The sequence below is a fragment of the Pseudophryne corroboree genome, chromosome 2, assembly GCF_028390025.1.
Source record: "Pseudophryne corroboree isolate aPseCor3 chromosome 2, aPseCor3.hap2, whole genome shotgun sequence".
Lineage (NCBI taxonomy): Eukaryota > Metazoa > Chordata > Amphibia > Anura > Myobatrachidae > Pseudophryne > Pseudophryne corroboree.
Window position 1 is genome coordinate 365,811,575 of NC_086445.1, and position 13,261 is coordinate 365,824,835.

The 13,261-nt window shown below is 44.2% G+C and overlaps 1 protein-coding gene across 7 annotated transcripts in view; it reads right to left on the minus strand.

Annotated features, from left to right (window-relative positions):
• The window catches only part of MYO16 (myosin XVI), a 1,104,874-nt gene that overhangs the window by 583,828 nt on the left and 507,785 nt on the right, over positions 1-13,261 (minus strand). For all 7 annotated transcript variants that reach the window (XM_063953181.1, XM_063953183.1, XM_063953182.1 and 4 more), the window contains one exon: positions 7,777-7,882. In XM_063953181.1, coding sequence (XP_063809251.1) covers positions 7,777-7,882 — 106 coding nt within the window. The remainder of the gene's footprint in view (positions 1-7,776; positions 7,883-13,261) is intronic.

A 13,261-nucleotide genomic window follows, 5' to 3' on the forward strand; every position in this document is an offset into this window, starting at 1 on the left:
CTATAGATGGAATTAACAGTACAGTCCCCATTGTTGGCAATGGGGACACAGCAAAACCTTTCCGGCTTCAACAAAACTTTCCAGGCTTTGCAGTGTCCCTGCTGAGTTAAGGTGTAATGTGTATGCATAGATGGCTGTTGCACAGGCAAATTAATGAACAACCCATCACTGGTTGTGGTAGGCTGCCAGGAGATAGGCAAGGGACACAATAGACAAGGAGGACACTGCTGGACCCAGCGCTGCTGCTTATACTGGGCAGCTGCCTAAGGGATTCGGAAACTGATGAGTCAGCCTGTTGAGGCTGCTTGTGAGAAAAATTAGGGATGTCGCTGACATCCTGATGAATAGATTATCAGATGCTGTGAGGGGGTTAATGGGTGTTGCGGATAAATGGATTACTAGATGGTAGGTGGTTGGGTTACTGGGTGCTGTGAGTGAATGGATTAATTGGTGCTGATTGGAAGTGGTGGTAACTTGTGCTGTGAGGGAGTAATTGAGTGATTAGGGTGAATGGATTAATAGGTGTCGGGTGGGGGAAGGTTAAGGGGTGTTGACAGTGTGGACAAATGTGTAAATGGGTGCTATGAGGGTGAATAGATAAATGGATTCTTAGGCAAAAATGGGTTAATGCGTGCTGAGTGGGTGAATCGATTAATGGTTTCTACAGAGGAATGGGTTAACAGGTACTGGTGATGAACGGGTAAATGGATTCCATGTGCAGGAAGTTACGTTAATGGGTGCTGATAGTATGGATGAATGTGTTAATGGGTGCTGGGGGGTGAATTGCATAATTGATTCTTGAAGGTAGTGGGTTAACTGGTACTGATGACAAATGGATATATAGGCTCCTGGAGGAGGGATGTTAATGGGTGCTGATAAAATGGATGAATGTGCTAATAGGTGCTGGAAGGGTGAATGGCTTAATGGATTCTTGGAGAGGAATCGGTTAATGGGTGCTGGATAGGTGACGTTAATTGATGCTGAGTGGGGGTTGAATTGGTAAATTTTGATGGGGCAAAGGTGAATGTGCATATTGGGTGCTCTGATTCTACAAAAAAGTGTTATGCATTTATAGACAGGATGTGCATATGAAAAATTATTCACCCCATTGTCAAAGACTTTGGTTAAGGCATAAGTGTGGTTTTAGGTGCATGGATGAAGGTGTGTATTGGGGAATTAAGGGCAGTAATGTGAAGCTTTGCCTAGGGCACCTAGAAACCTTGCCCAGTTTTGTCTGGACCTCAGCAGACAAGTCAGACATGTTAAATACTAAACTAAATATGTCGCTAGTAATAAGTATCAAAATAAATGGATACTTAAACCACTGTATGTTTAAATTTAAGGCATTAAAAACTGTAAAAAAGTAAGGGTCCTTAACCAATGACAATGTGCATAAGCCTTTTCAAATGCAATCACATATGATATGGTACAGGGTCGGACTGGCCCACAGGGGAATATGTGAAACCCCCGGTGGGCCCCACTGCCTGTGGGCCCACCTTCTCCTCTAGGGATTAGGTTCCAGACTCTATACTGGTGCACGTTAATGCACAGGACTATAATGTATTTTCTACAGTGCATTGCTGTTATTAATCTGGTACTTATCATACATGCATAAGCAATGTTTACTGTATATATTTATCAAGGGGCCCAGCCCATGTACTCTCTAACGGTTAGCCAAGTCTCTGCGGTGGTTGGCCACACCTTCACTACTGCCTGTCCACACCCTTAAGCATGGGCCCCTACCAAAGTACTCCCCCCCGGTAAGTCCTTTATACTACTGTCCAATAGTGATGTGGTACTTCACAAGTGCTTGCACTTGCAATGCGGTCAATTGAGGACACTGAAAACGTAAACCTCATATGGTACCCCCTAGTGTTAATTGCGTGTTTCACTAGTATTTTCCCCAAAATATGTCTAGGGTTATCCACAACAACTGTTATTGTTTACTAGTTACAGCTGCTGCATCCCTTGTGGTTCCTGCTAGTGTAGGTATTGTTGGTGCAGCGATGACTGATGGGACTGAGTCGCTGAATGAAGGAGCCGCTCTTCCCCTCTCCATTGTGGCCACGGATGGGTCTGCCACTGCAGCAGCCAAGGTGGTAAGGGGTGATACTGGCCATCATGTTTATGGGTCTGCCACTGCAGCAGCTAAGGTGGCAAGGGGTGAGGCTGGCCCTGTCCCAGGATCACATGTGAGTGAAGTTATGAATGGATTTTATGAACGATCGGTACAGTACTGGCAGAGTCATGAAAATTCAAAGGATTGGAGTGGACAACGCCCCTGTAAAGGGCATAATTGGGGTTATTATCGGTTATGGAATCCCAGGTTTGGCTGGAAGCGGTATATAAAAAGAGTGGAAACAAAAAAGGGGAAAACTAGCTGGTATTAAAGCCAGGCTTAGCCTGTATTCGCTCAGGCCTCCTCTACTTAGTTTATTTTTAGCTAACTTTCGGTCATTAGCCAGTAAGCTTGATGACTTCTATGTGGACTCTGCTAGTAAGAAGTATTTAAAGCACTGTTCTTTATACATATTTACTGAAACTTGGTTAGAGGACTCAGTCCGGGATTCAGCTGTGTCTATGGACGATAGGATTTTATTTAGAGCAGATTGGACTCTGGCCTCCAGAAAAAGCAGGGGTGGTGGGCTTTGTATTTTTGTATATCGTATGTGGTACTCTGAGGCCACCTTGATTGACACTCACTGCTCAATGGATATTGAGTATTTGAGTGTCAAGTGCAGGCCTCTTTACCTGCCCAGGGAAATTTATGTGATAATTATTATTGCCATTTATATAACCCCTTGCGCAAATGTTAATAAGGCATTGGATATTCTTTATAATGCTGTGGGATCTTTAAAGACAGATTATGTTGAGGCATGTTTTATTGTGGCTGGCGATTCCAATCAAGCAGATTTAAAAAAAGTAATGCAGAGATTTAACAAGTACGTATCGGTCCCCACACGTGGGACGCATATATTAGATCAAGTCTGAGACCTTTGCTTGTCCTCACATTGGCAATTCCGATCACTTGTCTCTATTTTTAAGGCCAATTTATAAACCCCAGGTTAAAAGAGTGAAGCCTGTGATTAAAACGGTTATAATCTGGCCAGAGGGTGCAATGATGAGGTTGCAGGATATGTTGGAATTTACAAATTGGGATCTGTTTATCGAAGAGTGTGTAAGCAATGATTCAATTGATATTGATTTACTTCCATCTTTGATCTCCTGCTATATAAGTTCAAGCATGGAGAGTGTCACGGTGAGGAAAAAAATTAAAACCTTTTCTAATGAGAAACCATGGTTAAATGGGGAGGTTCGTGCCCAGCTTAAAGCCAGGGATAGAGCTTTCAAGGCTGGCGATCAGGCCGCTTTGAGAACAGCCAGGGCCCAACTCCATTTGGGCATAAAAAGAGCAAACATTGGTTACTCTAAAAAGATTGAAGATCTTAGTAGTTTGAATAAGAATCCTAGGGGCTTGTGGCAGCTGATATATGAAGTGACTGGGTGCAAAGTTAAAAAGGCCGACCATGTGGAGGTTACTAAGTCATTGGCGGGAGACTTAAATCTGTTTTATTGTAGATTTGAAGAAATTGATAGATTACCCCAGTTGCCGCAGATCCCTCGAGAGGGGGAATCTTCCTTGTTGCTTGTAGAAGGGGCTGTGCTAAATTGTTTGCGTCGGGTAAATCCGGGCAAGTCAGCAGGACCTGATGGAATTCAGGGGAGGGTCCTTCATGGATGTGCGGAGCAACTGAGTGGGATATTAACGATCTTGTTTAACTTGTCACTCATGCACTGTGTAGTGCCAAGGAGTTTGAAGTTGACAAGTATTGTCCCAGTCCCTAAGAAAGGGTCAGTTAAGTGTTTAAATGACTATCGGCCTATAGCATTAACGTCCCTCATAATGAAATGTTTTGAGAGACTAGTATTGAGTCATATTAAATCTTTTTTTTCAGCTGAGTTTGACCCATTTCAGTTTGCTTATAGACGGAACCGTTGCACTGACGACGCGATTATTACACTGTTGCACTTTACTCTCTCGCATTTGGAAAAGAGGAATGCTTATGTTAGGATTTTATTTGTTGATTTTAGTTCGGCCTTTAACACAGTGATTCCTGCATCTTTAACGAATAAATTATCTGTGTTGGACCTTGATAGTTTTACTTGTAATTGGATTTTAGAATTTTTCAAAAAATCGCCCACAAATGGTTAAAATGGTTAGCGTTAGGTCCGGGGTGGTGCTGATAAATACAGGTGTACCCCAGAGCTGTGTCCTTAGCCTTTTTTTATATTCGATGTTTACTCATGACTGTGTGTCAGCAGATGTATCTGTTAAAGTGATTACATTTGCTGATGACATTGCTGTAGTAGGTTTAATTAACAGTGATGATGGGGGTAATTCCAAGTTGATCGCAGCAGGATTTTTGATAGCAACTGGGCAAAACCATGTGCACTGCAGGGGGGGCAGATATAACATGTGCAGAGAGAGTTAGATTTGGGTGGGTTATTTTGTTTCTGTGCAGGATAAATACTGGCTGCTTTATTTTAACACTGCAATTTAGATTTCAGCTTGAACACCCCCCACCCAAATCTAACTCTTTCTGCACATGTTATATCTGCCTCCCCTGCAGTGCACATGGTTTTGCCCAATTGCTATCAAAAATCCTGCTGCGATCAACTTGGAATTACCCCCCATGAGTCAGCTTATAGGATGAAAGTTGCAAAATTAGTTGGTTGGAGTAGTGAAAATCATTTTTTTTTTAAATAGTGGGAAGACTAAAGAACTGATCGTGAGTTTTAGGAAAGGACAGTTGCAGAAATCGCCAGTGTTTGTTGCTGATCAAGCAGTCGAAATGATTGCTTCATTCCGCTTTTTGGGCATTCAGATTTCGTCTTGCTTGACATGGTCGGTGCACTTGCAATTGATAGTAAAAAAAGCTCAACAACGACTCATTTTCCTGCAATGTTTAAGAGCAGCAGGTGTTGGTGCGCAGACCATGTTAAATGTTTATAGGTGCTCGATTGAGAGCATCCTGAGTTATGGTATTGTGACATGGTATGGTGGCTGTACCTTAAAAGATCGGTGTGCATTAGAGAGAACTAGAAGAACCGCTAATAAAATCATTGGTATGCCGCTATCTACCTTTGATGAGTTGTATAGGCGTAGGGCGTACTCTGCTACCATGGACCAGTCGTTTTAGGAACAGTTTTATTCCATTTGCAGTACGGATGTTAAATGTATGATTGTATTATTTTTATGTTTTTGTATGCTATGACTGTGTCGCCTGCTACTTGGTGCTATGGACTACTGTAATTTCGTCTGTCAATTTATTTTGGCTGATGACAATAAACTGAACTTGAACAGTAATGTTCTGTTTGCATTCTGGTATTAAGGATACTTTTTGTCCTAGACTCCTACACACACAAATTTAGCATGGAAATTCTAAAAGAGGAATCTCCAAGTAAGTTCTAATATTATACTAGTAATCATTTACTCGCAACCTTCTATTGGGCAGCACAGCAACACAAGTGCCAGAGGCGGAACTACCGCCAGTGCAACCAGTGCGTTGCACTGGGGCCCGCCTCTGTCCAGGGGCCCAAAGCATGTAATGAGTCAAACTGACTCATTACATGCCGCTGTGTGCTGCGGGCAACCGCTGCCCGCAGCCGCCCGGACAGGAGAGGAGAGGAGCAGCGGTACGGGGGAGAAGCAGGAGGAGGGAGGTGGAGATGGGAGCCGCAGCAGCGCTTTACTACTGGTTGAGGCGCTGCTGCTGCTGGCCCTCTGCTTCACTATAGGCTGTCTTCCGAGAACAGCCTATAGTGAAGCAGAGGGGCAGCAGCAGCAGCAGCGCCTCCACCAATAACACAGCGCTGCTGCGGCTCCCTCCTCCACCTCCCTCCTCCTCCTTCTCTCCTGCCCGGGAATCGTGAGTGACCAGAAGCTGCACCGAGGAGCCTGAGCCAGCGGAGAGGGTAAGTATAATTCATTCTTTCTTTCTTTTCTTTTCTTTCTTATCTTTCTTTCTTTCTACAAAAAGGGGGACCGTCTGCCACAATGTGTAAAAAGGGGGAATCTGTCTGCCACAATGTGTAAAAAGGGGGAATCTGCTTGCCGCAATGTGTAAAAAGGGGGAATCTGCCTGCCACAATGTGTAAAAAGGGGGAATCTGCCTGCCGCAATGTGTAAAAAGGGGGAATCTACCTGCCGCAATGTGTAAAAAGGGGGAATCTGCTTGCCGCAATGTGTAAAAAGGGGGAATCTGCTTGCCGCAATGTGTAAAAAGGGGGAATCTGCTTGCCGCAATGTGTAAAAAGGGGGAATCTGCCTGCCGCAATGTGTAAAAAGGGGGATGCTGTCTGCCGTAATGTGTAACAAGGGCACGCTGTCTGCCGTAATGTGTAACAAGGGCACGCTGTCTGCCGTAATGTGTAACAAGGGCACGCTGTCTGCCGTAATGTGTAAAATCGGGACGCTGTCTGCCGTTATGTGTAAAAAGGGCATGCTGTCTGCCGTTATGTGTAAAAAGGGCACGCTGTCTGCCGCTATCTGTAACAAGGGCACACTGTCTGCCGCTATGTGTAAAAAGTGTACGCTGTCTGCCGCTATGTTTAACAAGGGCACGCTGTCTGCCGTTATTTGTAAAAAGTGTACGCTGTCTGCGGCTATGTGTAACAAGGGCACGCTGTCTGCCGTTATGTGTAAAAATGGCACGCTGTCTGCCGTTATGTGTAAAAATGGCATGCTGTCTGCCGTTATGTGTAAAAAGTGCATGCTGTCTGCCGCTATGTGTAAAAAGGGCACGCTGTCTGCCGTTATGTGTAAAAAGGGGGACGCTGTCTGCCGTTATGTGTAAAAAGGGGGACGCTGTCTGCCGTAATGTCTAAAAAGGGGACGCTGTCTGCCGTAATGTGTAAAAAGAGGAATCTGTCAGCCGTAAGGTGTAAAAGAGTCTCTACCTGGTGTAGTGGTGCTACTGTGCGGCGTAAATTGAATAATGGAGACTACTGTGCACCGTTTTATTAACTGGTATTATTTTGTGGCCACACCCCTTCCCCACGAAGCCACTATGTATTTTTGCGCGTGCCTACGGCACGCACTGCCCCTATTTTGCATGCAGGTGTGGGGCTCCGATGCCGTTTCTTGCACACAGTGCTAAAATGTCTAGTTACGGCACTATTGCTAGGTATCCATTTCTCTGGCCCTGAGCAGGTCCCCCTCACCAGATCCTCTCCAGGGGTGAGGGGGTGGACTTGGATGGGATGGGGGGCCCAAAGCATTTTGTCGCACCTGGGCCCACCGCTCGCTAGTTCCGCCACTGACAAGTGTGTACCTGGCCTTGCAAATAATCCTATTATCAGTTGCAGATACTAATAATACACATCAATTACAGTCACTATAACAGTTTTTTTTCTTAATATATTTAATTACCCTGAAATCGTGCATGGGTCACTGCCAGGTGGAGTGTTTCCACTGTCTCCTGCTAGCCGGGCAGTCTGTGAGTATGTATGCCTAATTCACTTCTGTGTCACACACTGGTGCTGCACCATTTGCCTGACAGTTCCAGCAGTGGTTGTTGTTAATCAACAAACGAGGCAGATTTTAGAGGCAACAAAATAATGACAATCACTTCAAAGTAATAAAATGTAGGGTAATTTCTGCATATGTAGATTTAGTGTGGGGATGACTTGCCTTGATCTTGTTCACAGTATCTTTCAAATACATTGTAAACAAGCAGTGAAGGTTAGAATACCTGTGGCAATGTTTTAACTTACGTGCTTTATTTGTGAATACAGCGATTTCTTGCTGGAACTGCACCTGGAGGCTAAGTGTTTCACTATGTGCTTGCAGGCTTCTGTCTTGCCGGAGCCACTTTCACCACTGTGAGCAAAAAATGGGAATACACTTTAGTTTTTAGAAAAATCAGTATGTAAGAAGAAAATATGTGTTGATCAATTAATTAACCCTAAAGTCTGGTGGTACATATTCAGATACATCTATAATATAAAATAATAAAAAATAGAATACTGTCTTAAAATGATAGAAGGAATGTGCAAGGTCTGAAAATCACCTTTTATTTTTGTATTACAAAAGACAATGTTGCAGAGCGTGAGAGCCACCTAGTGGCATAAGAGTACATTTTTATTGAAAGAATAAATATATATACAGTATATCATGTTGTACTGTATGTAAAAAAAAAAAAAATGCAGAGATGAAATGTATTAACAAAAAACAAAGACACAGTTCCATGTGTATGCAGAGTTGGACAAATAGCAAGATGTGTTCAACTCGGTATAACAGTAGCATAGATATACCAGGAGCACGCATTTGTTTAAAGCCTAGAGCAGTGTTGGCTAACCTTGACACTCCAGCTGTTGTTGAACTACACATCCCAGCATGCCCTGCATCAGTTTTAGCATGGCCAAATAGCAAAACTGATGCATGGCATGCTGGGATGTGTAGTTCAACAACAGCTGGCGTGTCAAGGTTAGCCATCACTGGCCTAGAGTAATAAAAAGTGGGATGGGGCTTGACAATGTTAGCAGTACTGTAAATGAGCCACACTACCCAATTTAAAACCAACATAATATAGTAATGAGCTGTCATTTACATAAGGTGGAAGAGTTCTTTCGACAGTGGTTTTAATTAGTGATGAGCGGGTTCGGTTCCTCGGAATCCGAACCCCCCCGAACTTCACCCATTTTACACGGGTCCGAGGCAGATTCGAATCTTCCCGCCTTGCTCGGTTAACCCGAGCGCACCCGAACGTCATCATCCCGCTGTCGGACTCTCGCGAGATTCAGATTCTATATAAGGAGCCGCGCGTCGCCGCCATTTTTCACTCGTGCATTGGAAATGATAGTGAGAGGACGTGGCTGGCGTCCTCTCACTTTGTTTCAGAACTTTCAGGGGGCTGCAAATATCTTTATTCTGGGGACCAGCAGTATTATAGGAGGAGTACGGAGCAGAGTTTTGCTGACCAGTGACCACCAGTATTATACGTTCTCTGCCTGAAAAACGCTCCATATCTGTGCTCAGTGTGCTGCATATATCTGTGCTCACACTGCTTTATTGTGGGGACTGGGGACCAGCAGTATTATATAGGAGGAGTACAGTGCAGAGTTTTGCTGACCAGTGACCACCAGTATTATACGTTCTCTGCCTGAAAAACGCTCCATATCTGTGCTCAGTGTGCTTGCATATATCTGTGCTCACACTGCTTTATTGTGGGGACTGGGGACCAGCAGTATTATATAGGAGGAGTACAGTGCAGAGTTTTGCTGACCAGTGACCCCCAGTATTATACGTTCTCTGCCTGAAAAACACTCCATATCTGTGCTCAGTGTGCTGCATATATCTGTGCTCACACTGCTTTATTGTGGAGACTGGGGACCAGCAGTATATTATATAGGAGGAGTACAGTGCAGAGTTTTGCTGACCAGTGACCACTAGTATTATACGTTCTCTGCCTGAAAAACGCTCCATATCTGTGCTCAGTGTGCTGCATATATCTGTGCTCACACTGCTTTATTGTGGGGACTGGGGACCAGCAGTATTATATAGGAGGAGTACAGTGCAGAGTTTTGCTGACCAGTGACCACCAGTATTATACGTTCTCTGCCTGAAAAACGCTCCATATCTGTGCTCAGTGTGCTTGCATATATCTGTGCTCACATTGCTTTATTGTGGGGACTGGGGACCAGCAGTATTATATAGGAGGAGTACAGTGCAGAGTTTTGCTGACCAGTGACCACCAGTATTATACGTTCTCTGTCTGAAAAACACTCCATATCTGTGCTCAGTGTGCTGCATATATCTGTGCTCACACTGCTTTATTGTGGGGACTGGGGACCAGCAGTATTATATAGGAGGAGTACAGTGCAGAATTTTGCTGATCAGTGACCACCAGTATTATACGTTCTCTGCCTGAAAAACGCTCCATATCTGTGCTGCATTGTAGTATATAGAAACATAGAAACATAGAATTTGACGGCAGATAAGAACCACTTGGCCCATCTAGTCTGCCCCTTTTTTTTATCCTTTAGGTAATCTCAACCCTTTTTGAACCTTAATTCTTTGTAAGGATATTCATATGCCTATCCCAAGCATGTTTAAATTGCTCTACAGTCTTAGCCTCTACCACCTCTGATGGGAGACTATTCCACTTATCCACTACCCTTTCTGTGAAGTAATTTTTCCTTAAATTTCCCCTGAACCTCCCCCCCTCCAGTTTCAGTGTATGTCCTCGAGTTCTAATATTTCTCTTCCTTTGAAGAATGTTTCCCTCCTGAACTTTGTTAAGACCCTTGATATATTTGAAAGTTTCTATCATGTCCCCCCTTTCCCTTCTCTCCTCCAAACTATACATGTTAAGATCTTTTAGCCTTTCTGGGTACGTTTTGTGATGTAGGCCATGCACCATTTTAGTTGACCTTCTTTGTACACTCTCTAATGTATTTATATCCTTCTGGAGATATGGTCTCCAGAACTGGACACAGTATTCCAGATGGGGCCGCACCAATGACCTATACAGTGGCATTATCACTTCTTTTTTCCTACTACTGATTCCTCTCCCTATGCAACCAAGCATCTGACTTGCCTTTCTCATTGCTTTGTTGCATTGCTTTCCTGCCTTCAAGTCACTTGAAATAGTGACTCCTAAATCCCTTTCCTCCTCATTAGTTTCCATTATAGTACCCTTGATACTATATTTAGCCTTTGGGTTTTTGAGACCCAAGTGCATGATTTTGCATTTTTTAGCATTAAACTGTAGTTGCCACGTTCTTGACCATTTCTCAAGCCTACCTAGGTCATCAATCATTTGTTTTACCCCTCCCGGTGTGTCTACCCTGTTGCATATCTTTGTATCATCTGCAAAAAGGCATACCTTCACTTCAATATCGGAAATACCTCACTACAAAGTGGGTAGCCACGCGCTTGAAATAAATTGGTTCTCTAAGCAGCTATATCAATAATGGATAGTCAGTCCAACTTAGAAACATATATAAACATAGAATATATAGCGCTGTGACAGGTATAAGCAGACAGGTGTAAATGACAATAACATTTATTGGACATAGATTATTCAATAAAATTAAAAATAAAAATAAGCCACAATATTAAAAAAGGAGCTATTCATAAATTCATAAAAACTAGAGATGAGCGGGTTCGGTTTCTCTGAATCCGAACCCGCCCGAACTTCATGGTTTTTTTCACGGGTCCGAGCAGACTCGGATCCTCCCGCCTTGCTCGGTTAACCCGAGCGCGCCCGAACGTCATCATGACGCTGTCGGATTCTCGCGAGACTCGGATTCTATATAAGGAGCCGCGCGTCGCCGCCATTTTCACACGTGCATTGAGATTGATAGTGAGAGGACGTGGCTGGCATCCTCTCCATTTAGATTATAAGAGAGAGAGATTTACTGGAGCTTAGGACTAGGAGGAGTACTGTAGAAGTGTAGAGAGTGCAGAGAGTTTACTAGTGAGTGACCACCAGACAGTGCAGTTTATTTAATATATCCGTTCTCTGCCTGAAAAAAGCGATACACACAGTGACTCAGTCACATACCATATCTGTGTGCACTGCTCAGGCTCAGCCCAGTGTGCTGCATCAGCTATATATATTATATATCTGTCTGACTGCTCAGCTCACACAGCTTATAATTGTGGGGGAGACTGGGGAGCACTGCAGTGCCAGTTATAGGTTATAGCAGGAGCCAGGAGTACATAATATTATATAGTGAGTGACCACCAGACAGTGCAGTTTATTTAATATATCCGTTCTCTGCCTGAAAAAAGCGATACACACAGTGACTCAGTCACATACCATATCTGTGTGCACTGCTCAGGCTCAGCCCAGTGTGCTGCATCATCTATATATATTATATATCTGTCTGACTGCTCAGCTCACACAGCTTATAATTGTGGGGGAGACTGGGGAGCACTGCAGTGCCAGTTATAGGTTATAGCAGGAGCCAGGAGTACATAATATTATATTAAAATTAAACAGTGCACACTTTTGCTGCAGGAGTGCCACTGCCAGTGTGACTGACCAGTGACCTGACCACACTGACCACCAGTATAGTTAGTAGTATACTTATATTGTGATTGCCTGAAAAAGTTAAACACTCGTCGTGTGACTTCACTTGTGTGTTGTTGTTTTTTTTATTCTATAAAAATAAAACTCATTCTGCTGACAGACAGTGTCCAGCAGGTCCGTCATTATATAATATATAATATATACCTGTCCGGCTGCAGTAGTGATATATATATATTTTTTATATCATTTATCATCCAGTCGCAGCAGACACAGTACGGTAGTTCATGGCTGTGGCTACCTCTGTGTCTGCACTCGGCAGGCAGTCCGTCCATAATTGTATACCACCTAACCGTGGTTTTTTTTTCTTCTTTATACATACATACTACTACGACATCTCTTTATCAACCAGTCTATATTAGCAGCAGACACAGTACAGTACGGTAGTTCACGGCTGTGGCTACCTCTGTGTCTGCACTCGGCAGGCAGTCCGTCCATAATTGTATACCACCTAACCTTTTTCTTTGCATCATGTGCTGATTGGGGAGGGTTTTTTGGAAGGGACATCCTGCGTGACACTGCAGTGCCACTCCTAAATGGGCCCGGTGTTTGTGTCGGCCACTAGGGTCGCTAATCTTACTCACACAGTCAGCTACCTCATTGCGCCTCTTTTTTTCTTTGCGTCATGTGCTGTTTGGGGAGGGTTTTTTGGAAGGGCCATCCTGCGTGACACTGCAGTGCCACTCCTAGATGGGCCCGGTGTTTGTGTCGGCCACTAGGGTCGCTAATCTTACTCACACAGCTACCTCATTGCGCCTCTTTTTTTCTTTGCGTCATGTGCTGTTTGGGGAGGGTTTTTTGGAAGGGACATCCTGCGTGACACTGCAGTGCCACTCCTAGATGGGCCCGGTGTTTGTGTCGGCCACTAGGGTCGCTAATCTTACTCACACAGCTACCTCATTGCGCCTCTTTTTTTCTTTGCGTCATGTGCTGTTTGGGGAGGGTTTTTTGGAAGGGCCATCCTGCGTGACACTGCAGTGCCACTCCTAGATGGGCCCGGTGTTTGTGTCGGCCACTAGGGTCGCTAATCTTACTCACACAGCTACCTCATTGCGCCTCTTTTTTTCTTTGCGTCATGTGCTGTTTGGGGAGGGTTTTTTGGAAGGGACATCCTGCGTGACACTGCAGTGCCACTCCTAAATGGGCCCGGTGTTTGTGTCGGC